This window comes from Aspergillus fischeri, genomic scaffold (assembly GCF_000149645.3).
Source record: "Aspergillus fischeri NRRL 181 1099437636265 genomic scaffold, whole genome shotgun sequence".
In the NCBI taxonomy this organism is placed as follows: Eukaryota; Fungi; Ascomycota; class Eurotiomycetes; order Eurotiales; family Aspergillaceae; genus Aspergillus; species Aspergillus fischeri.
Genome location: NW_001509761.1, coordinates 1,705,137 through 1,725,996, shown reverse-complemented (window position 1 = coordinate 1,725,996; position 20,860 = coordinate 1,705,137). Strand labels below are relative to the sequence as shown.

At 49.9% G+C, this 20,860-nt stretch overlaps 8 protein-coding genes across 8 annotated transcripts; 4 read left to right on the top strand and 4 right to left on the bottom strand.

Annotated features, from left to right (window-relative positions):
* Positions 1-1,204: 1,204 nt before the first annotated feature.
* On the top strand, positions 1,205-6,923 carry NFIA_006480 (trifunctional fatty acid synthase subunit FAS2; the record flags this gene model as incomplete). The annotated part of the gene is made up of 3 exons (XM_001259178.1): positions 1,205-1,727; positions 1,808-6,753; positions 6,813-6,923. 3 exons carry the CDS (start codon positions 1,205-1,207, stop codon positions 6,921-6,923), a joined length of 5,580 nt encoding a protein of 1,859 aa, XP_001259179.1.
* A 727-nt stretch (positions 6,924-7,650) lies between these two features.
* On the bottom strand, positions 7,651-9,723 carry NFIA_006470 (tRNA (guanine26-N2)-dimethyltransferase; the record flags this gene model as incomplete). Its single annotated transcript, XM_001259177.1, has 1 exon — positions 7,651-9,723. One exon carries the CDS (start codon positions 9,721-9,723, stop codon positions 7,651-7,653), a length of 2,073 nt encoding a protein of 690 aa, XP_001259178.1.
* Positions 9,724-10,259: 536 nt separating this feature from the next.
* On the bottom strand, positions 10,260-11,326 carry NFIA_006460 (MCP1 family protein; the record flags this gene model as incomplete). The annotated part of the gene is made up of 2 exons (XM_001259176.1): positions 10,260-11,047; positions 11,116-11,326. The coding sequence occupies 2 exons, from the start codon at positions 11,324-11,326 to the stop codon at positions 10,260-10,262; spliced, it is 999 nt and encodes a 332-aa protein (XP_001259177.1).
* Positions 11,327-11,957: 631 nt separating this feature from the next.
* NFIA_006450 (putative C2H2 finger domain protein) lies at positions 11,958-12,775 on the top strand (the record flags this gene model as incomplete). Its single annotated transcript, XM_001259175.1, has 2 exons — positions 11,958-11,966; positions 12,194-12,775. 2 exons carry the CDS (start codon positions 11,958-11,960, stop codon positions 12,773-12,775), a joined length of 591 nt encoding a protein of 196 aa, XP_001259176.1.
* A 481-nt stretch (positions 12,776-13,256) lies between these two features.
* NFIA_006440 (pyruvate dehydrogenase (acetyl-transferring) subunit E1 beta) lies at positions 13,257-14,616 on the bottom strand (the record flags this gene model as incomplete). The annotated part of the gene is made up of 4 exons (XM_001259174.1): positions 13,257-13,728; positions 13,784-14,070; positions 14,136-14,259; positions 14,366-14,616. The coding sequence occupies 4 exons, from the start codon at positions 14,614-14,616 to the stop codon at positions 13,257-13,259; spliced, it is 1,134 nt and encodes a 377-aa protein (XP_001259175.1).
* A 341-nt stretch (positions 14,617-14,957) lies between these two features.
* Positions 14,958-16,886, top strand: NFIA_006430 (metallophosphoesterase family protein; the record flags this gene model as incomplete). Its single annotated transcript, XM_001259173.1, has 2 exons — positions 14,958-15,154; positions 15,212-16,886. 2 exons carry the CDS (start codon positions 14,958-14,960, stop codon positions 16,884-16,886), a joined length of 1,872 nt encoding a protein of 623 aa, XP_001259174.1.
* Positions 16,887-17,013: 127 nt separating this feature from the next.
* NFIA_006420 (enoyl-[acyl-carrier-protein] reductase) lies at positions 17,014-18,356 on the bottom strand (the record flags this gene model as incomplete). The annotated part of the gene is made up of 2 exons (XM_001259172.1): positions 17,014-18,055; positions 18,127-18,356. The coding sequence occupies 2 exons, from the start codon at positions 18,354-18,356 to the stop codon at positions 17,014-17,016; spliced, it is 1,272 nt and encodes a 423-aa protein (XP_001259173.1).
* A 664-nt stretch (positions 18,357-19,020) lies between these two features.
* NFIA_006410 (glutamyl-tRNA(Gln) amidotransferase subunit HER2) lies at positions 19,021-20,764 on the top strand (the record flags this gene model as incomplete). Its single annotated transcript, XM_001259171.1, has 4 exons — positions 19,021-19,159; positions 19,236-19,560; positions 19,635-19,810; positions 19,947-20,764. The coding sequence occupies 4 exons, from the start codon at positions 19,021-19,023 to the stop codon at positions 20,762-20,764; spliced, it is 1,458 nt and encodes a 485-aa protein (XP_001259172.1).
* Positions 20,765-20,860: the final 96 nt, after the last annotated feature.

Here is a 20,860-nt window from a genome sequence, read left to right as displayed (position 1 = left end):
GTAGGGTACAACGTCCATAATCATACGGAGTACTTAATTGATAGACGTGTCTTGCCACAGGAGGGCTTATACATGTACAAATTACTTGATTGCGACTTAATAATAGCCCATATATTATCCATTGCGGACTTCTCCGGCATCCTCCCACCAAACCTAAGGCAATAGGTTGTACTTCAACAGTATCTAGATATGCTCTATGGGGTACATGGCTGCCTTTAGTACCATCCATTGAGGATGTAGTTCCGGGGCCGTCGAAAGATAGAGGAAGGGACGTGTTACTCTAAACTCTGTACCAAAATGTAGAATATTAATATAGGATTAGGAAGCTCTGTCTACTTTGTCCTAGGCTCCTAGCAGCTTAGCTTGGCTGTGGACTAGTCCTAAATAGGTGACACGAAAATCCATGTAGAAGCGATCCACCCTGTCAACCAAGCCGCCCCAACACTCACCAAATACTCACCAGTACTCGGTAATTAATGTTTTTTCCTCATCCACATTTATTTTCGAACATCCATTGAACAACAGATTTCCTCGTTGGAACCTGCAGAGTGCTCTAATACATTTTTGTTTTCCCTTCCATCTGTAATTTATAAAATTGTGATTCCAAGGTACCTTGTTATTACATTTCCTTGGACCTTGATTCTTTTCTGTACTCTATTCAATTGTCAAAATTGACAATTATTTCACTGCTACCTGAGTTTTCTGGGTAATTGCATTGGAGAAGTTACTGTACCCCACCATTTATGGTACGGTTCCAAGCTGGGGTGAGTTTCATGTCTCTTACCATCTTTACCGTTCCTATTATTCTAGTTCTTCATTGCCGACAAAATTTCCAACCGCTCCGTATCCATGTTCAAATTCTAAACAGAGGGACGTTAGAGTATGCTCTCTCTGTAGCAATCACCTTGCCTTTCTTCCTACTTTGCTTTTACCCTTTTCTTTTTGTTTTCAAACCTTGCTAACTTCGGCCATTTCAGTCCAAGGTTGTTGACTTCCTTATACAAATTACTAGTTATTAATTGAGAGTCCCATTCCTCCGTCGGTGGTCGTCGACGTCGGTTTCTTTTGAAGCATTTGCTCGCAGAGCAACGGCCGTATTACGAACCCATTTCACCTTATTGATCAGTGCTTCCCGGCGTTTGGTGATCTGCTTCCGCCTATACCTTTCACCTCTTCATCGTAGTTGATACCTACTTCACCAGTCATGCGGCCTGAAATTGAACAAGAACTCGCCCACACCTTACTGGTTGAGCTTCTGGCTTACCAGTTTGCGTCCCCGGTGCGATGGATCGAAACTCAGGATGTCATTCTTGCAGAAAAGCGAACAGAGCGGATTGTGGAAATCGGTCCCGCCGACACATTGGGGGGGATGGCAAGGAGGACGCTCGCGTCCAAGTATGAAGCGTATGACGCTGCCACTTCGGTGCAGCGGCAAATTCTCTGCTACAACAAGGATGCGAAGGAAATTTACTACGACGTGGATCCTGTCGAAGAAGAAGCAGAGGCTCCAGCTGCCTCACCTGCAGCTTCAGCCCCTACTGCCCCAGTTGCAGCTGCAGCTCCAGCTCCTACCGCAGTTGCCCCCGCTCCCAGCGCCGGACCAGCAGCAGCAGTCGACGATATTCCCGTCACGGCGGTAGATGTGCTCCGAACACTAGTCGCACAAAAGTTGAAGAAGGGCTTATCCGACGTTCCTCTCAGCAAAGCCATCAAAGACCTGGTTGGAGGTACGTTTCAATTCCCTCGTTCGAAAGTCGTGATGCAACTGAACTTTTGGAACTCATCATCTTTATTTCTTTTTGAACAGGCAAGTCCACGTTACAGAATGAGATACTGGGAGACTTGGGCAAGGAGTTTGGGTCCACGCCGGAGAAACCTGAGGACACACCCTTGGATGAATTGGGTGCCTCGATGCAGGCGACATTCAATGGCCAATTGGGCAAGCAGTCCTCATCTCTCATTGCTCGTCTAGTCTCGTCAAAAATGCCCGGAGGTTTCAACATTACCGCTGTTCGGAAATATCTGGAAACACGATGGGGCCTGGGTCCCGGTAGGCAAGATGGCGTCCTCCTGCTTGCCCTCACCATGGAGCCTCCTTCCCGAATTGGGTCGGAGCCGGATGCGAAGGCATATCTCGACGACGTTACCAACAAATATGCCGCCAATGCAGGAATCAATCTCTCTGCTCCTACGGCTGGCAGCGACAGTGGGTCCGGTGCTGGTGGCATGCTCATGGACCCAGCCGCCATCGATGCTCTGACGAAAGATCAACGGGCACTGTTCAAGCAGCAGCTGGAGATCATTGCACGCTACTTGAAGATGGATCTGCGTGCGGGCCAGAAGGCATTCATCGCTTCCCAAGAAACTCAAAATGCGCTGCAAGCACAGCTTGATCTCTGGCAAGCAGAACATGGTGACGTGTACGCGTCTGGTATTGAGCCAGCTTTCGATTCACTAAAGGCTCGCGTCTATGATTCGTCTTGGAACTGGGCTCGTCAGGATGCTTTGAGCATGTATTACGACATTATCTTTGGAAGGCTCAAGGTCGTGGACCGTGAAATCGTCAGCCAGTGTATCCGTATCATGAACCGCTCCAATCCTCTCCTACTTGATTTTATGCAGTATCACATCGACAACTGTCCTACTGAGCGTGGTGAAACGTATCAACTCGCCAAGGAGCTGGGACAGCAACTTATCGAGAATTGCAAGGAGGTTCTCGGAGTCGCCCCCGTCTATAAGGACGTTGCGATCCCCACCGGGCCCCAGACAACAATCGACGCCCGAGGCAATATTGCCTATAAAGAGGTGCCTCGGGCGAGCGCCAGGAAATTGGAGCATTACGTCAAGCAGATGGCTGAGGGCGGTCCCATCTCTGAATACAGTAACCGGACCAAAGTGCAGAATGACCTCAAGAGTGTCTACAAGCTGATTCGTAAGCAACATCGCATGTCCAAGTCATCCCAGCTTCAGTTCAATGCGCTTTACAAGGAAGTCATTCGCGCTCTCAGCATGAACGAGAACCAAATCATGCCACAGGAGAATGGCCACGCCAAGAAAGCTGGTCGGAACGGTGTCAAGCGCAATGGCAGCCCTAGAGCTGGTAAGGTGGAAACTATACCTTTCCTGCACCTCAAGAAGAAGCATGAGCACGGGTGGGAATACAACAAGAAGCTCACAGGTATCTACTTGGACGTGCTCGAGTCCGCTGCTCGGTCGGGGTTGACCTTCCAGGGCAAGAATGTCCTGATGACCGGTGCTGGTGCTGGCTCTATCGGAGCTGAGGTTCTGCAAGGTCTGATTAGCGGTGGTGCCAAGGTGATTGTAACAACAAGCCGATTCTCCCGGGAAGTCACCGAATACTACCAAGCCATGTATGCTCGTTATGGCGCGCGTGGTTCTCAACTCGTGGTGGTGCCATTCAACCAAGGCAGCAAGCAGGATGTGGAAGCTCTGGTCGACTATATCTACGATACAAAGAAGGGTCTCGGCTGGGACCTGGACTTTGTCGTGCCGTTTGCCGCAATTCCGGAAAATGGCCGGGAAATCGACTCTATTGATTCTAAATCTGAACTTGCCCATCGCATCATGTTGACCAATCTTCTGCGACTCCTGGGTTGCATCAAGGCCCAGAAGCAGACCCATGGCTTTGAGACTCGACCAGCACAGGTCATCCTTCCCTTGTCTCCAAACCACGGCACCTTTGGGAACGACGGTCTGTACTCTGAGTCCAAACTTGCTCTGGAGACGCTCTTCAATCGCTGGTACTCGGAGAATTGGAGTAACTACCTCACAATTTGTGGTGCAGTCATTGGATGGACACGTGGCACAGGCTTGATGAGCGGCAACAACATGGTCGCTGAGGGTGTCGAGAAACTCGGCGTTCGCACCTTCTCGCAGCAAGAAATGGCGTTTAATTTGCTCGGCCTGATGGCGCCTGCAATTGTCAACCTTTGTCAGCTCGACCCGGTCTGGGCTGACCTCAACGGTGGCCTTCAATTTATCCCCGACCTGAAGAGTCTCATGACCAAGCTCCGCACAGACATTATGGAAACAAGCGATGTTCGCCAAGCGGTTATCAAGGAAACTGCAATCGAAAACAAGGTTGTCAACGGTGAGGAAAGTGAACTCCTATACAAGAAGGTGATCGCAGAGCCTCGTGCAAACATCAAGTTCCAATTCCCCACTTTACCAGACTGGGAGCAAGACGTGAAGCCTTTGAACGAGAGTCTCAGGGGTATGGTCAACCTGGACAAAGTTGTTGTCGTTACCGGTTTCGCTGAAGTTGGTCCTTGGGGTAACTCCCGTACCCGTTGGGAAATGGAGGCTTACGGCAAATTCTCGCTTGAGGGCTGCGTTGAGATGGCCTGGATCATGGGCCTCATTAAGCACCACAACGGCCCACTGAAGGGCAAGGCCTACTCAGGCTGGGTCGACGCGAAGACTGGTGAGCCAGTTGATGATAAGGATGTCAAGGCCAAGTACGAGAAGCACATTCTGGAGCATTCTGGCATTCGACTCATCGAGCCCGAACTCTTCAAGGGCTACGACCCCAAGAAGAAGCAGCTTCTTCAGGAGATCGTCATCCAGGAAGATCTCGAGCCTTTTGAAGCTTCGAAAGAGACTGCGGAGGAATTCAAGCGCGAGCATGGCGAGAAGGTCGAAATCTTTGAGCTTCCAGAGTCCGGAGAATTCACAGTCCGCCTTAAGAAGGGAGCGACCCTTCTCATTCCTAAAGCTTTGCAGTTCGATCGCCTCGTTGCTGGCCAGATTCCCACTGGCTGGGATGCAAAGAGATATGGTATTCCTGACGATATCATAGAGCAGGTTGATCCTGTAACTCTCTTTGTACTTGTTTGCACAGCTGAAGCTATGCTGTCGGCTGGTGTCACTGATCCTTATGAATTCTACAAATATGTGCACCTGTCTGAAGTTGGAAACTGCATTGGTTCGGGCATTGGCGGCACCCATGCTTTACGAGGAATGTACAAGGATCGATACCTGGACAAGCCCCTCCAGAAGGATATTCTGCAGGAGTCTTTCATCAACACAATGAGCGCCTGGGTTAACATGTTGCTCCTCTCCTCTACCGGACCAATCAAGACCCCTGTGGGTGCATGCGCCACTGCTGTGGAGTCTGTTGACATCGGGTATGAAACGATTGTTGAAGGCAAGGCCCGAGTTTGCTTTGTTGGCGGTTTTGATGACTTCCAAGAGGAAGGTTCATACGAATTTGCCAACATGAAAGCCACCAGCAATGCGGAGGATGAGTTTGCTCATGGCCGTACCCCGCAAGAGATGTCTCGACCCACAACTACCACACGTGCTGGTTTCATGGAGTCGCAGGGCTGCGGTATGCAGCTCATCATGAGTGCCCAACTTGCCCTAGACATGGGAGTGCCTATATATGGTATCATTGCCCTGACTACGACAGCAACTGACAAGATTGGCCGCTCTGTTCCGGCCCCCGGCCAAGGCGTTCTGACCACTGCACGAGAAAACCCAGGCAAATTCCCCTCGCCTTTGCTGGATATTAAGTACCGTCGCCGCCAGTTGGATCTGCGTAGGAAGCAGATTAAGGAATGGCAAGAGTCCGAACTGCTCTATCTTCAAGAAGAGATTGAGGCCATGAAAGCGCAAGGGCTTGCGTCATCTGACCTATCCGATTACATGCAGGAACGTGCCCGGCACATTGAACGGGAGGCTGTGCGGCAAGAGAAGGATGCTCAATTCAGCCTGGGCAACAACTTCTGGAAACAAGATTCTCGTATTGCGCCTCTGCGTGGTGCACTTGCTACTTGGGGTCTTACGGTCGACGATATCGGTGTTGCTTCGTTCCACGGTACTTCTACGGTTGCAAATGACAAGAATGAGTCCGATGTCATCTGCCAGCAGATGAAACATCTGGGCCGTAAGAAGGGAAATGCCGTTCTTGGTATATTCCAGAAGTACCTTACTGGTCACCCCAAGGGTGCCGCCGGTGCATGGATGTTCAATGGTTGCCTGCAAGTTCTTGACAGCGGCCTGGTACCTGGCAATCGCAATGCAGACAACGTTGATAAGGTCATGGAGAAGTTCGATTACATTGTTTATCCCAGCCGTAGCATCCAAACGGACGGAATCAAAGCGTTCTCCGTCACGTCTTTCGGTTTCGGTCAGAAGGGTGCTCAGGTTATCGGTATTCACCCCAAGTACCTCTACGCGACCCTGGATCGCTCTCAGTTCGAGGCGTACAAGGCGAAGGTTGAGTCTCGCCAAAAGAAGGCGTATCGCTTCTTCCATAATGGTCTGATCAACAACAGCATCTTCGTTGCTAAGAACAAGGCGCCCTACGAAGATAACATCCAGAGCAACGTTTTCCTCAACCCAGACTACCGAGTGGCCGTTGATAAGAAGACATCCGAATTGAAGTTCCCACCCGTGCCTCCAAAGGTCAGCGACAAGGATGCTGAGAGCACCAGACAGATGGTTGAGTCGCTCGCGAAGGCTCATGCCGAAGAGGACTCCAGGATAGGGGTGGACGTGGAGAACATTGACGCCGTCAATATTGAAAATGAAACCTTCATCGAAAGGAACTTCACTGCCAGTGAGCAAGAATACTGTCGCAAGGCACCATCGCCACAGTCATCATTCGCTGGCCGGTGGAGCGCCAAAGAGGCAGTTTTCAAATCGTTGGGCGTGTGCAGCAAGGGCGCCGGTGCGCCTCTGAAAGATATCGAAATCTTGAGTGATGCAAGCGGAGCCCCTGTGGTCAACGTAAGTTTATCCCATTCTGATGACCGCAGGTTCTTAACCTACCACTAACATTTTCCTAGCTCCACGGCGCTGCAGCCGAAGCTGCCAGGCAAGCTGGTGTTAAACAAGTGAGCGTCAGTATCAGTCACAGCGATTCTCAGGCTGTCGCGGTGGCAGTCTCGAAGTTCTAATGTTAATGTATGCAAGATACGGTGATATTATTGTTCGTGTCGATGAATAGAGTATACTACTATGTTATGGGATATCATGTAATTAGATGCTTTTAAGTGATTGATTCCAGTGATTTGAGATCATGTTCTTTTGCTTTCATAGGTACTTAAGAAAGAGATCTATACTGACTGCTTCGCCTTAAACTCTCAGCTGACGAATAATGTAACTCTCACACAGATACGTGTACAAGACCTGAAATCTTAATGACGACCCATCCGCCGACATTGCAAAGTGGATATCTACAATTGTCAACATATTTTTTTCTTTAGATTTTTCACCTTTCCGAGTGCTTCTATGCAGTGATTACACTCCCATATGATAAGTCACGTGTGTTGGCCTGTGATTATCCACATCACGTACTCTTCAACAGGGGAAGATTTGAACACCCTTCCCGTGGCTTTGTGTTCTGGTCGATGCCATCTCCTTCTAGTTGAAAGACTAGATGTACATTTCCGAAAAGTGAAGTCACTGAACTAATCGCAGAATGTTCAGTTCAGGGCCGAGTGGATTCCATAGCAGCAGACTCCCAGAAGTACATCGGTTCCAACTGGCGCGGACGATCTTCACATATATGTATGCCAGATGACATGTGATTTAGCATTATATCGAGGACAATAGGGTGCGTTGGCAAATGTTCTCACTCTCACGCTATAGTACAGGTGGCTCAGCCAAGATGGTATTCAAGAATCATCCAGACGCCCGGTTGAGAGGGCCCCAATTAGCCCGAGGATTGATTTGATACCGGACAAGCCGTTTCTTGGAATGAGACGCCTCTCTGCCCAGGGCCTCATCAAAAACGACCTCTAACGTGCTCAGATCTTGCTTAACTGCAGGTGCTGTCTGTGGGGGCTGGGGCCCTTCGGCCTGCTGACGCAGCTCCGCGCTTTGAATGCGGGGAGGGTGTCTATGGCTAGAGCGGTAGATCGCAGCTTCGACTTTCGTCACTAGGTCACTGATATCCTTTCCACTTTCAGCCGCAGACGTGAGCTCTTTCCTCAATATATCGAATGAGTCTTCTCCTTTATCTTTTCGAGAGTTTTCTCGACTCCTCGCCATGATCGCCGCTCCAGGAGTGCCAGGGCGGATTGCCCCTTCTTTGACAGGGGCTTTTTGTCTCACCCACTCTCTCATGATTTCCCAAATGACGTCCCAGGGTGCATCTGTACGAATGGTATTTGGCTTTGCATGACTGCGCGTTGATCGGTAGCCCAGGGAACGGAGAGCTCCGCGGAACGCATCGGCTGATATAGTTGACGTGTGTAGAACTTTTGCCAGAGAACTCAGAGTGAAATAGAACGGAAACGGATCCCGGAGGGCCGGATCCGACCGAGGAATAATGGCCGAATATTCACGGGACGTAGACACTTCCGTGAGCTCCTCCTCGGCTGCAAGGGTGCCCGTCGGGGCAGAACTCGAAATTGTGTCCAGGTTCAAATCCTCTTCAAGAGCTGTGGTTAACATGCCCTCGATGCGCTCGACGGTATGGTAAATATCTCTATCGACATCGGGGAGCATGTCAAGAATCTTCTGGATGAAGTGAGGGTTATGGAGTGGCCCAGCCCACATCGGGCCGCCCACATGAGTTTTGAAGCCACAATGTTCACAATGTGTGCCTGCAGTAGGCCCTTGAGCGAACCCATAGTGGTAGTAAGGATTCCCTTTCTTGTCCAATTTTTGTTTCGTCTGCGTCAGAGGCTGGGTTGTCCATGCTCCGCAACCAGAGTCGCAGTTGAAAACTAACATTGTGTTACCTGAGGTAAACTTGACCTCTGCTGGCGATCGATGAACACGAACGAAGACACGTGCATAGAAGTCGATAGACAAGGAGAGAAGCGGTTCGATTGCAAGTCCATATTTCGCGGCCGACGTCGCCAGTCCATGTAGTATAAGGCGCAGTCCACCTTCGTGAGAATGCGATCCTTTGATGGGGACACCTCCGTACAAGGCATATGCCTTTTCTGGGTAACCGTTGGATGCCCATACGCCCGCATCGGTACAAGTGACACAGAGAAGGCCACCGTCTTTGACACCTTGAACAGCAGCATCCATAAACGGAGCCGCGGTACCGTAAGGATCTAGGTCGATGACATCAAACTTGCCCGCGTGAGTTCCGCTACTTTGTGTGCTTGGTTGGTTTAACTGGCTGTACATGTACGCACGTGCATCCCCGAGATTGGGTCTAATGAGCTTTCCAAGACCGTTGTATTCGATGTTCGTCTTCATCCTCTGAATCGCAGAGCTTGACAGGTCATTCGCAACCACGCAGGTAGTGAAGGGAATTTCTGAGGCGTATCGTAGAGCCCGGAGACCCGTAGCGGAGAGCGCGTCCAAGATTGTGAAGGACGGGGTCTGCTGATCAGAGGTTGAAACAGAAGCACCGATATTTCCATTCGCCGCAGACGGTTGCTCGACGTCTCCCTCATCTTGTTCCTTGTCCTCTTCGTCTTCCCTCTTGCGCTTTTTCCCCCTGCTGGGGCCGTTCCGTTTCCTCTCGGCTTTCAGCTTCTTGAGGGCCAGCACATGCTCACCATAGGCCTTGATCGCCAACACACTGAGATCCCGGTTGAATTGCTGGATTGGATTGTAGAAGACAGATTGCAACTGGTCTTCAGGTTTGAGGTCCTTTTTCGTCCCCTTGGAAGCTGCAGCCTGGGTCGGCGGGTTCAGAATGTATGCTCGACCTTCTTTCACAGCCTGGTATTCCTGTCCATCATGCTGCACCAGTCGACTGGCGCCATCGGCTGCTGTTGGATCGTCCATGAGTGAAGATGCGGAGTGATGAAATCGGGGGAAAACTATGCCTGAGCGACGGTGGGTCACTGCATATATCGTCGAGGGATGCGAAAAGCCAATGAACTCGGGTCTTATGTTTCCAACGATAGATTGGAATATTGTCAAGCTTTGAAACCGTCTTAGTGAACTCATCCACATCGGCTTCGAGCTAGCAAGAGTTAAATCAGGCCCATTGACAAGCTTGAGGTCCGCAGGCTCGTTGCGGGGAGCAGAAGCGTAAAGAAAAAAAGGTCAAGAAAATGTCTAACGCACGGACCCGACAACCTTCGGGATAACCATATAAAATGCAACAGTGAACACATGGGTCATATCTTCTAACTGAGGATTATCTGCCTGTCAGTACGGAAGATTGAGTCTATTATATAGTCTGTATTCGACTATTGCGGCAGAACACGTACTGCAATGAATATGTTGACATATTATTGATTATATTTCCTACTAGTATACACACCCTCCGAGAGTAGTCGCCCCAGAGCCTGTCAATTATACACAATAAGATTAGGTCATAACCAGGCCCCAATGATGGGCACTCGGTCATACATACCATCCCAACTGCTCGCTTCCCAACCGGATCCTCGTCCTCCAAGTCCGATGATTCCAAGCGCGCCTGCAAGCCAAACAGATGCTCCTACCACTGCAATGCCATTGACAATCCACCAGATCTTTCTCTGCTTCCTCATTCGTTGCTCGCTGTCTGCGTGGCCGAGGTACCCTTCGAGTGAGCCCTTTTTGTGTAGTCGTTCCTTTCGGGCGGTGGTGACTCTCCACCCCATCCAATTTGCCCACCCCCCAACGATATGCCATACTCCAACGGCGACAAATATCAAATAGTAAACGTTCCAGAAAACCGGGCTTCGCACAAACCCATGCGCAACGTAGCCAAGGCCGACTCCCGAGCTCCCACCGTCGACCATCAGCGGCACGACGCGGTTGACAAGAACATGGGCACCGACCAAGGGGACAAGCATATAGCCCAAGCGCGCTTGCAGGGTCATACGGGGCCAAAAAGTGAGTGAGTAACGTTGAGACCTTGTCTCGGCGCCGTAAAGTCGTGCCCTACGGGAAGAACGGATGTTCCGTAGGACGATTCCGGAAGCAACATGGGCCAGGATGGGAACGGTAAGAATGGCGTGCTCAAGAGATGGCGACTGGTACAAAGGCCTTGTGAGGAGGAGATAGTTTTCGGCGGCAGGCACGGAGCGGGTCATTAGAGGAATGAGCGAGGTATTGGCAAAGTGTAACGTGAGGAATAAAGTCGGCGGGTATGTGGAATATCTCTGAATGGCGGACACTGCAGGTTTACATATTAGCTTACACTTGACCGGCAGATGGACCAAAGCATTCTCTCTTCCAACATACACCAAGAATCCCAGTTATGCCCGCGGAGGCCCAGTTTGGGAAGATACAATCCACCATGTGGTGGAGCGTCTTGGGCCTTATGGAAGAAGTCGCCATTTTCAATATCACCAAACTCTTCAGAGACTGGAGAGGGATCCAATTCCTGCATGGAAACCAAGGATCGTGTGTCGACATCGTCGACTTTGGGCAACGACAGATCTTGAGGCGGCATTGTATATCACGAACGAAATATCTCTCTAGCTAAGAACGAGTCAGATGAATATTGCGATGAATATTAAACGGCTCATAACTTCATCGCATCGTCATTATCATGAGCAAGCCTTAGGTAGCATTGGGAGAGTGTCCGTCCTTAGGCTGTTGTATCTCCTACAAATGTCCTGTGCCTTGTTTTTTACTGCACTATCATTGGCTTGTCGGCTTTTCACCACTCAACCCAAACCAACCTTAGGTAACTATTGGGGCTATTTCAGGTATTTATCATGTCTGCCGGCGATTTGACAGACTATCAATACTCAAGATAGATACTTCAAGATCTATTCTGACATATTACAGTTGAAGAGGATATCCCCAGGTCATGAATCAGTCAAGGTGTCTGGTAGTTAGGTTGGAGTACGGCGGTGAGATATCCGGTACTTATTCTGTCGGCAGAATATAGTAATGATAAGATACTAAACTATCCATTCATGATAGACGTCGATGCCTTCCATTACCAATATATACCAGTTACTGAATCAACCAGTTGATCGCCTGCGATTCATCTCCTCCTATAGATCTCGTCAAGAATTTCTTCACCAATATTTTTTTTGTCTTTGAATTGACCTGTTGTATGAGGTCAGACTGCCATGGCACCGGTATGCTTCCTGAAATGCGTCTGCTTTAAACGGTTATCGAGTTAAGACCTTGATATCCAGTTTCGGAAACTTGAAATGCGAGGTTACTGATGTCTCACTCCTTCTATCTTGTCTGTACCAGAGAGGGTTCACAAATCCTACTCCCAAGGTAAATCATGACTTGAAATCCCAGCGCTGTTCAAATCTATTGAGAGACTGCTAAAAATTCCTTTTGCGCACAATTTCAGACTGAATCGGCCCGCTCTGCTTTGAGCTCCTTCACATGTACTCTTTGCAATAAATCTTACTCGCGCCATCCGGAATATGAAGCTCATATCTCTTCCTACGATCACCAACATCGCAAGCGCCTACAAGACTTGAAACAATTGTCGCGAGATCCTAATGCTGCTGAAAAGGCAAGGAGGGCCGAGAGAAAGGCAGATGCAGAGGCGGGACTAAGAGTAATCGGGACGACTCCCGCATCTGGAGCCGGGGGCCCCGGTGGGGGAGGAGGGTTTAAGAAAGGAGGATTCAAGAGCTCCTTTACCACGGTCAAAGGACCAGTATCTGCTACTGTGTCTACGAGGAAAAATGTCCTAGGAGATGACGATGACGACGACGCCGACCAACCGGTAGGAGCGGGTGAACCGAGCGAATTTGTTAGGAACAAACCCAGACAGGATACGGAAGCTCAGCGCGACAATGCAGAAAGCGATACTGACGAGGAGTACGCAAACGACGATACGGAGGCCAGTTACTATGATCCTCGCAAACCTACCGAGTGCTCGTCACCGTGCCCGGGGTTTCAGAATGAGCTTACCATAGCATGAACGATGTTGCTTTGCCACCGATTCGGCATAAAGCAGATGCAATAGGCGCTCCTCATGATTATGCTAGCATGTACTTCGGAGTTATGGGCTTTCTCTGTCTGAATGGGGCGATTTTATTCATGTACATAGTTATATTCTCGAGACAGCGTTGCTGGCCATGACATCTTCGTGCTTCAACCTGAGTTGGATGCAAATTCTGTAAGTATGTATGACGCTTTGGCCTCGCTATCATTTCTTGGTTACCAAGTACTTTTGTTACTATCGAAAGTCCCGTGGATCGAGAGGGTGGTAGCACAGAAAAAAATTGACAAAAGCTGAGAAATTGAGTTGGAGTCGATTCTCTAGTGTAGTTGTACAGTTTCGGATAGTTAATTTAGATTAAGAAACAATGGAAAGGCTTGCAATAGAGAAAGGGTACTAGACGCATGATTTTGATCCTCCAAATTCTGGGAACACCTCCAATTTATCGCATAAAGCCAGTTCACAGTCGTAGAAGCTTGGCAGCCTGGCCAACGATAGTATCCTCTTGAGGGAAGCTCATCTGCTCAAGACCAACAGCGTAAGGTGTAGGAACCTCGGCGCCGGTAACACGAACAGCAGGAGCAGTGAGATAGTCAAAACCATACTCCATGGACAAGGCGAGGATTTCGGACCCGACACCGAACATGGGGAAGCCGGATTCGACGCACATCAGGCGACCGGTCTTCTTGAGCGACTGAATGATCGTCTCAACATCGAGCGGCTTGACGGACCGAAGATTAATAACTTCAGCTTCGACTCCATATTTCTGCTTCAGCTCAGCAGCAGCGTTGAGTGACTGTCCAACGCAGCGGGACAGAGAAACAATGGTCAGATCCTTTCCAGGACGCTCGATCTTGGCTTTTCCAAGAGGAAGAACGAAGTCATCCTTCTGAGCAGCCTCGCTCATGGGGAATGCTTGACCATACAAAAGCCTAACCAGATGTCAGCTCAAGTCCGGCAACGTCAAGCGGTTCTGGCAGCACATACTCATTTTCAAGGACAACGACAGGGTTGGGGTCACGGATAGCGGCCTTCATCAAACCCTTGGCGTCCTCAGCACTCCAAGGAGCCACGACCTTCAAGCCCGGAATGCTGCCGTACCAGGCCGAGTAGTCTTGGGAGTGCTGAGCGGCGACACCAGCAGCAAATCCGTTGGGTCCGCGGAAAGTGATGTTGCAAGGCTGAATACCTCCCGACATGTAATGTGTCTTGGCGGCGGAGTTGATGATTTGATCAATGGCCTGCATAGCAAAGTTGAAGGTCATAAACTCGCACTGTAGATGTGAAGCACCCATCAGCCGTCCAGGTCTATCCACGAATAGGTAAACTTTCGACTCACGATAGGGTGCAGTCCAGCGAGGGCGGCGCCAACAGCCAAACCACAAAAGCCCGCCTCTGTGATGGGAGTATCAATAACCCTCTTGGGACCGAAGCGGTCCAATAGACCTCTCGTCACTTTGTATCTGTAGTGATAAGAACAAGGTCAGAAGAGAAGAATCACAGTGTAGCACGTCATTGCGATTGAAATATGGAGCAAAACCAAGTAGCTAAGAGAAGGTGATCCCATACGCTCCATTGTACTGCGCAACCTCCTCACCCAGGATAAACGTCTTTGGGTTACTCTCAAGCTCCTCCGCGAGGGCTTCGTTCAATGCGTCTCGGACAGTAACTTCCTTAGTGCCGCTTTCCGTCGCATATCCCCGAGCGCGTAGGATCGAGGGCGCACAGGCGGACTTCTGGAAAGTAGAGCGGAAGGGTGTAGCGGAAAGTCGAGATGAAAGCAGGCGAGCTGCTGGACGGAAAAGTCGGGGGGCAGCCATTGCCGTTTCAAAGAGTGTAATTCCGGGAGTGAAAAGAAGAAACGACTTCAGATAGCTTCTTCTGCGGATGAGGATGATGATGTGAAGGAGACTTGCGGGAAGAAATCAGCCCCAGAACCTCCTAACTCCGTGTCGGACCTGGCCGTCGATAAGTTTTTTGGTTTTTGGTGAGAGCTTCGGGACTGTTGGGCTAGCGATGACTAAGCGCCGTCCTCACCGGCACCTTCTTCCGTATTATTGTTTATCCATGGCCATCGTGCAAGTATAGATAGCTATCTATTACTATCTCGTTTGGACGGGGAAACGAGCTGCAGCTCACTGATTCCATCCATAGTCATTTGATGGTGTGGGTCATTGCGCTGACCAGGATGAAGTACCTTGCTTACTGGGCTCTTCTCATTTCATCTTCACCCTGCCTAGCTATTCAGCCGTCAGCTCCAGATGCCATACCGGCGCCCATTCGCGATCTCCAATGGGGTCAGCTGAATTTCCTCCACACTACAGACACCCACGGCTGGCTGGCCGGTCATCTACAGGAGTATGGCTTTGCCATCTAATGTGCCATTGTTGATGCTCGCTGATGCAGATCGAAAAGGGCTTCCTATGGAGCAGACTGGGGAGATTATGTCTCTTTCACCACTCGCATGCGGGAAAAGGCACTCGCTGAGGGGAACGATCTGCTGATAATTGACACTGGTGATAGGGTTGAGGGGAACGGTCTTTACGACGCTTCGGAACCAAAGGGCGCCTACATTTCCGACATTCTGCGTCAACAGCAAATTGATGTGATGTCAGCCGGCAATCATGAACTGTACAAGCAGAACACCTCGGAGACTGAATTCTTGACTATTGTGCCCAATTTTCGTGGTAGCTACCTGGCGTCCAACATTGACATCGTTCATCCAACTACCGGAGAGCTCGTTCCGTTAGCTCCACGCTTTAGAAAGTTCACAAGTGAGAAACAAGGCATCCGCATCGTCGCTTTTGGCTTTCTGTTTGATTTCACCAAAAATTACAACAACACAGTCGTTTATACGGTGGAGGATACAATTAAGACAAACTGGTTCCAAGAAGCCATTCGTGACGAAGAAGTCGATCTTTTCCTGGTGATAGGCCATGTTCCAGTTCGTTCGAAGGAGTACAACGCTGTTTTCGAAGAGATCAGAAACGTTAATTGGGATGTGCCAATTCAATTTTTCGGCGGCCATTATCATATCCGCGACTATGCTCGGTACGATTCTAAAGCGTACGGGCTGGCGAGCGGCCGCTTCATGGAGACCATTGGGTTTATGTCAATCGACGGTATGTCCACCAGCAAGAATCGGCTCAAGCCTGCTCAAGCAACTCCCAGCTTCAACCGACGGTACATTGATAACAACCTCTACTCGTTTCACCATCACACTGGTCATGATCGGGATTCTTTCCCCACAGAGCACGGTCGAAATGTATCACATCTTATTCAGCAGTCGAGGGATGCCCTTCAACTGGATAGGGTCCACGGTTGCGCTCCTCAGGACCTCTGGATGACCCGAGTAAAGTATCCTTCTCAGGACAGTATATATACGTGGCTCGAAAAGGAAGTGCTTCCTAGTCAAGTGAAGGATGACTCTCGCGATGGGAAGCCCGCGTTGGTCATTGTCAACACTGGAGCCATACGCTTCGACATATTTAAGGGTCCGTTTACACAAGATACGACATTCATCGTCTCGCCCTTTACGAGCGGCTTCCGCTATATCAAGGACATCCCCTACGAGAAAGCGCAAACGGTAGTAGAAATTTTGAACAAGCAGCCGCAAATCTTGACTGCGCCTAAGGATCACACAAACTTCACACCATGGACTCTTGCGCCGCCGGAGCAATCAATGCATATGCACGATAAGATTGTGGAAAGCGACGATGTGGCTGCTCATTATCTTACTGATCAGAGTCGGCTTCCAATGAGCACACAATTCACGCCTGAGGTTTTTCCTGGCTACACCACTGCAGATGATGGGGGTATAGACGGTGATGACACTGTTCATTCGCCAACATCATTCTACCGTGTTCCAAATTGCATTCAAGCTCTCATTTCTCCAGAGACGTCTGCCGATCCGAACACAGTGGATCTTGTGTATATTGACTTTATCGAGCCCTACGTGGCGCTGGCCGCCAAATTTGCGAGTCTTGATCTCGATTTTGCACGGGATAGTGACGTCTATATGCCATTCGAGACTTTAACTGATCTTATCTTGGACTGGGTCAAAAATAACTGGAAATGCGAAGATGCGTGATTCGGTTTCTAGTTCAGTTCAGATCACTGTTTGTGCCAATGGAATCAGTAAATGGTCTGAATTACTATAGCCTATTATGATTGCGTACATGCACTTAATATATTATTTATACCATCATCTCCAGGGATTATTCGTCCCCTTCGTATTTTAACAAGCCTTTACCTTTGCGGAATCCACTTAGAGTGTCCTGCACACCTGCAGCAAGCTCAGCGCCTTCGGTTTCCCAGGTCCATCTGATGTATTCCACCGGGATATCTTTGAATTTTCCGGCTCGAGTCAACTTCAGCACATCATTAATTGTGCTTTCCTTGAGCCCAGGGTGTTTATCTCCCCATCTGCTCACCCAGAAACCGTCGAAAACAAGGTTCTTGAAGATCAGAAGTCCAGATGGCAAGGCGACAGGCTGTTTCGACATGGCACCATAAGTGACCAGGTGTGAACCTGGAGCAAGGGTCTTCGCCAGGGCAGTGGCACTCTTACCGCCCACGCAGTTGAGGGCTAGTCGAATTGGCTCCTTTCCTTGGCGGGTGAATTCACGCACCATGTTCTTGAATTCTCCAGACAGCAGCTCGGATTCAGTAACCACTGCATTGGCCCCAAGGTCATAGAGCTCCTTTTTCAGAGCATCAGTTTCTTCGGGTGTCTTTCTCTCGCGAACAACATTGATCGTTTTGATGCCCCATTCGCGTGCAAGTTGGATTGCAGCTCGTCCAACACCGCTGTTTGCTCCGTTCTGGATGAGCCACTCTTCTCCGGCCCGCATCCAATCCCAGTCACAGAAGTCTTTGATCATTCGGTAGGCAGTCACCGGATTGACACTGACTGTGCTGACCTGAAGCGGGCTCAGACCTTCTTTGTTTTCAACCTTGATCACCTGTGATTCATCTAATTGTGCGTGGGTGCGCCAGGTGCCTTGTCCTGTCTGCTTCATTACGACCCAGTCGCCTTTGGCAAGATTTTTGACGTTGGAGCCAGTGGCAATGACCTCGAATGCGCCCTCGTTTCCCGCGACGGCAGACGGTTCCATTGTGCCCAGCGTGGTCTGGAACGGCGGTTTGCTTGGGTATACCCCTTGAATCTGATTCACATCGGCCGGGTTCAAAGGCGCCGCTAGAAGACGGAGAGTGACTTGTGTCCCATGAGGAGGAGAGATCGAATGCTTGTGAAGCCTGGATGAGGGAGGAAAACAAGTCAGGCTACCGATCTAATTTCCCAGCGGTTGCAATCTAAGTGATCTTACCGTAGAACATCCTTCGGCTCACCATATCGCGAATAGACTAGAGCCTTTGATTGCGTATAGCCATATGCTGAGATAAATCTCGTTTGCCCCAGACGCGTATCAGGTAAAAGGACTTGATGTTGGCCGGATGGCGCTGGAAAGCGAAGAGGCGAAGCTCTGCCTCTGAGGGCAAGGGAAACACCGGCACTGGAAGATCTGGTAGCTGATCTCACCACAGTACGGGAAAGCATAGTGACGTTTGGCGGTGTCAGGCCCTTCTTTGACTGTCAATTGATTTTAAAGACTCAGGTAAGGTCAAAGAGCCAGCTTCGTGTAGCAATTTTTATAATTGTTGTCGCTGGCGGCGTCGAAGAAAATCCGGATGACGTCGTCTCCTAGCCGTCGGGCCGAAGGAGGAAAGCTGCTCTTCGGCATAATAGTTGATACTCATTCTGGTTGCGCAAATTGTTGAACATTGGAATGCTATGTAAGAAAGAGTATGGACGGAGACACCATATCAGGCTCTTTATCACTTGATATTTCTTTGCTCGAGGACCTGGTGTGGCCTGGTTTGCGGGCGTCCGCGGTCGAACGTATATTTACAGGTTGGCATGCGCCGGTGCAAAGCGACTATCTAGAAAGGTAGTAGAATGATCAAATTCAACTTGGGTGAACCCATTCTCAGGCAAAATAGTTCTCTTAGTTCCCCAAACTCCGACAGCTACAGAGGGCTATTCCATGAAGCCGTGCCGACCAGATACCAAAACCTCGCGAGATTGCTAAAACAACCATCCCGACACTTCGCCGAAATGTTGTAAACTTCCTACCCGCCGCATTCAAATGTACCTTCAGTTTTCCGAGCCTCTATCGTCGCTATCCCTGCCACCACCTACCATCGCCGCTCAGGATATCTAAATGTCCTTGTTGCGGGAAGCTGAGAAATGTATCACTAACCAAAGGTCACACGCCGCTCTCAATGCCTTCATAACCACTGTGCAGCATTCAGGACCATGGCGAGAACAAGTGAGAGATGCAGAAGTTAGGAGAGAGTCGGGTAAGATCGCAGCAGCTTTTGTCCTGTTTTCGCTCTGGCTCATTCGGGCACTGACGCATGCTTTTTGAGACTAAAGGGAAATCAAAATCAGAGGTCGATGGTCGCTTGATTGCCTTCAAAGACAATATTTGCACACGCGATTTTCCGACAACATGTGCCTCCGGGATTCTAGCCAAATTCGCCAGTCCATTCAATGCGACCGTGGTGGAACAGCTGTCGGAAGCCGGCGCTATAGTAGCTGGTAAGACGAACTTGGATGAATTTGGGATGGGTTCTCATTCTCTCAATTCGTGGTTCGGCCCCGTCAAAAATCAGCGTCAGTACCAGGAAGGACGAATCCTCTCAGCTGGTGGAAGTTCTGGTGGAAGCGCCGTCTCCGTTGCTACAGATCAATGCTATGCGTAGGTGGTTTCGCTCCTAAATCAGTTGAACTTCCTTAGGGGGCATGCCTGGAGTGCTGAACAGTGCGTTATAGGGCTCTTGGAACAGACACTGGTGGTTCGGTTCGACTTCCAGCTGCCTACACGGGCACAGTCGGCTTTAAGCCGTCTTATGGATTGGTCTCGAGATGGGGGGTCGTGGCATACGCTAACTCACTGGATACTGTTGGCATCCTGGCCAAAAATGCCTCGACGGCTCGCGATGTATTCCGTACGCGTCTCTGCGCCTCCCTGTCTCGAAATGTGTGCTCTTGCATTGGAATCTAACTGCTCGGACTCAGGCATTGTGAATCGGCATGATCCACGCGATCCGACAAACTTGTCTCCACGCTCTCGGTCTCGCATAGCTTCGCACCTCCAGCAACCCGCTCTGTTGTCTAGAATGACCTCGTCTCTGAGGATCGGCGTTCCTATTGAGTACAACATATCGGAACTCTCTCCATCGGTCCGACGCGCCTGGGCTCTCTCGATAGCTTTCCTGAGAGAGCAGGGTCATACAATTCACCCCGTCTCACTCCCCACAACAAAACTAGCTCTCTCAGCATATTACGTCCTTGCCCCAGCCGAAGCATCCTCAAACCTCGCCAAATATGACGGCATCAGATACGGTTCCCGCTGCGACGGTCCGGATTCTGGTGGACAGCCTGACAGCTATCTATATGCCAAAACTAGAGGGGACGGGTTCGGTCCCGAAGTGAAGAGGCGTATCCTACTCGGCGCCTTCAGTCTGAGCGCCGATGCCATAAATAATTACTTTATTCAGGCGCAGCGCGTCCGCAGACTTGTCCAGCGCGATTTCAATGCTGTCTTTAGAGCAGAGCAACCGATGGCCCCTTCGCGCCTCAAAGGAGATGCTGAGTTGAAATCAAAACAGGCAGAGGTCGATGTCCTGATCTGCCCTACCGCCCCTTCATGTCCTCCACAGTTGGCAGATCTGGTTGAAACAGATTCCATTTTCTCGTCGCTGAACGCATACACGAATGATGTGTTCACAGTGCCTGCAAGCCTGGCTGGTTTGCCAGCTGCGTCTGTTCCAGTCAGTGTTGACTGTTGGGATGAAGGTTCTAGCGATGCTGATCTTGCTGGAATTCAAATCATCGGACAATACGGGGACGATGAGCTTGTCCTTAAAGTGTCAGAGATATTGGAAGGCAAAAAATTTTGATGTAGTCTTGTGTTTCACCTCGATACCCATAATCAATCTCTAGTTGCGGACTACATAACTCATCCTAGACCAATTACAGGGGAGGTTCACTGTAGC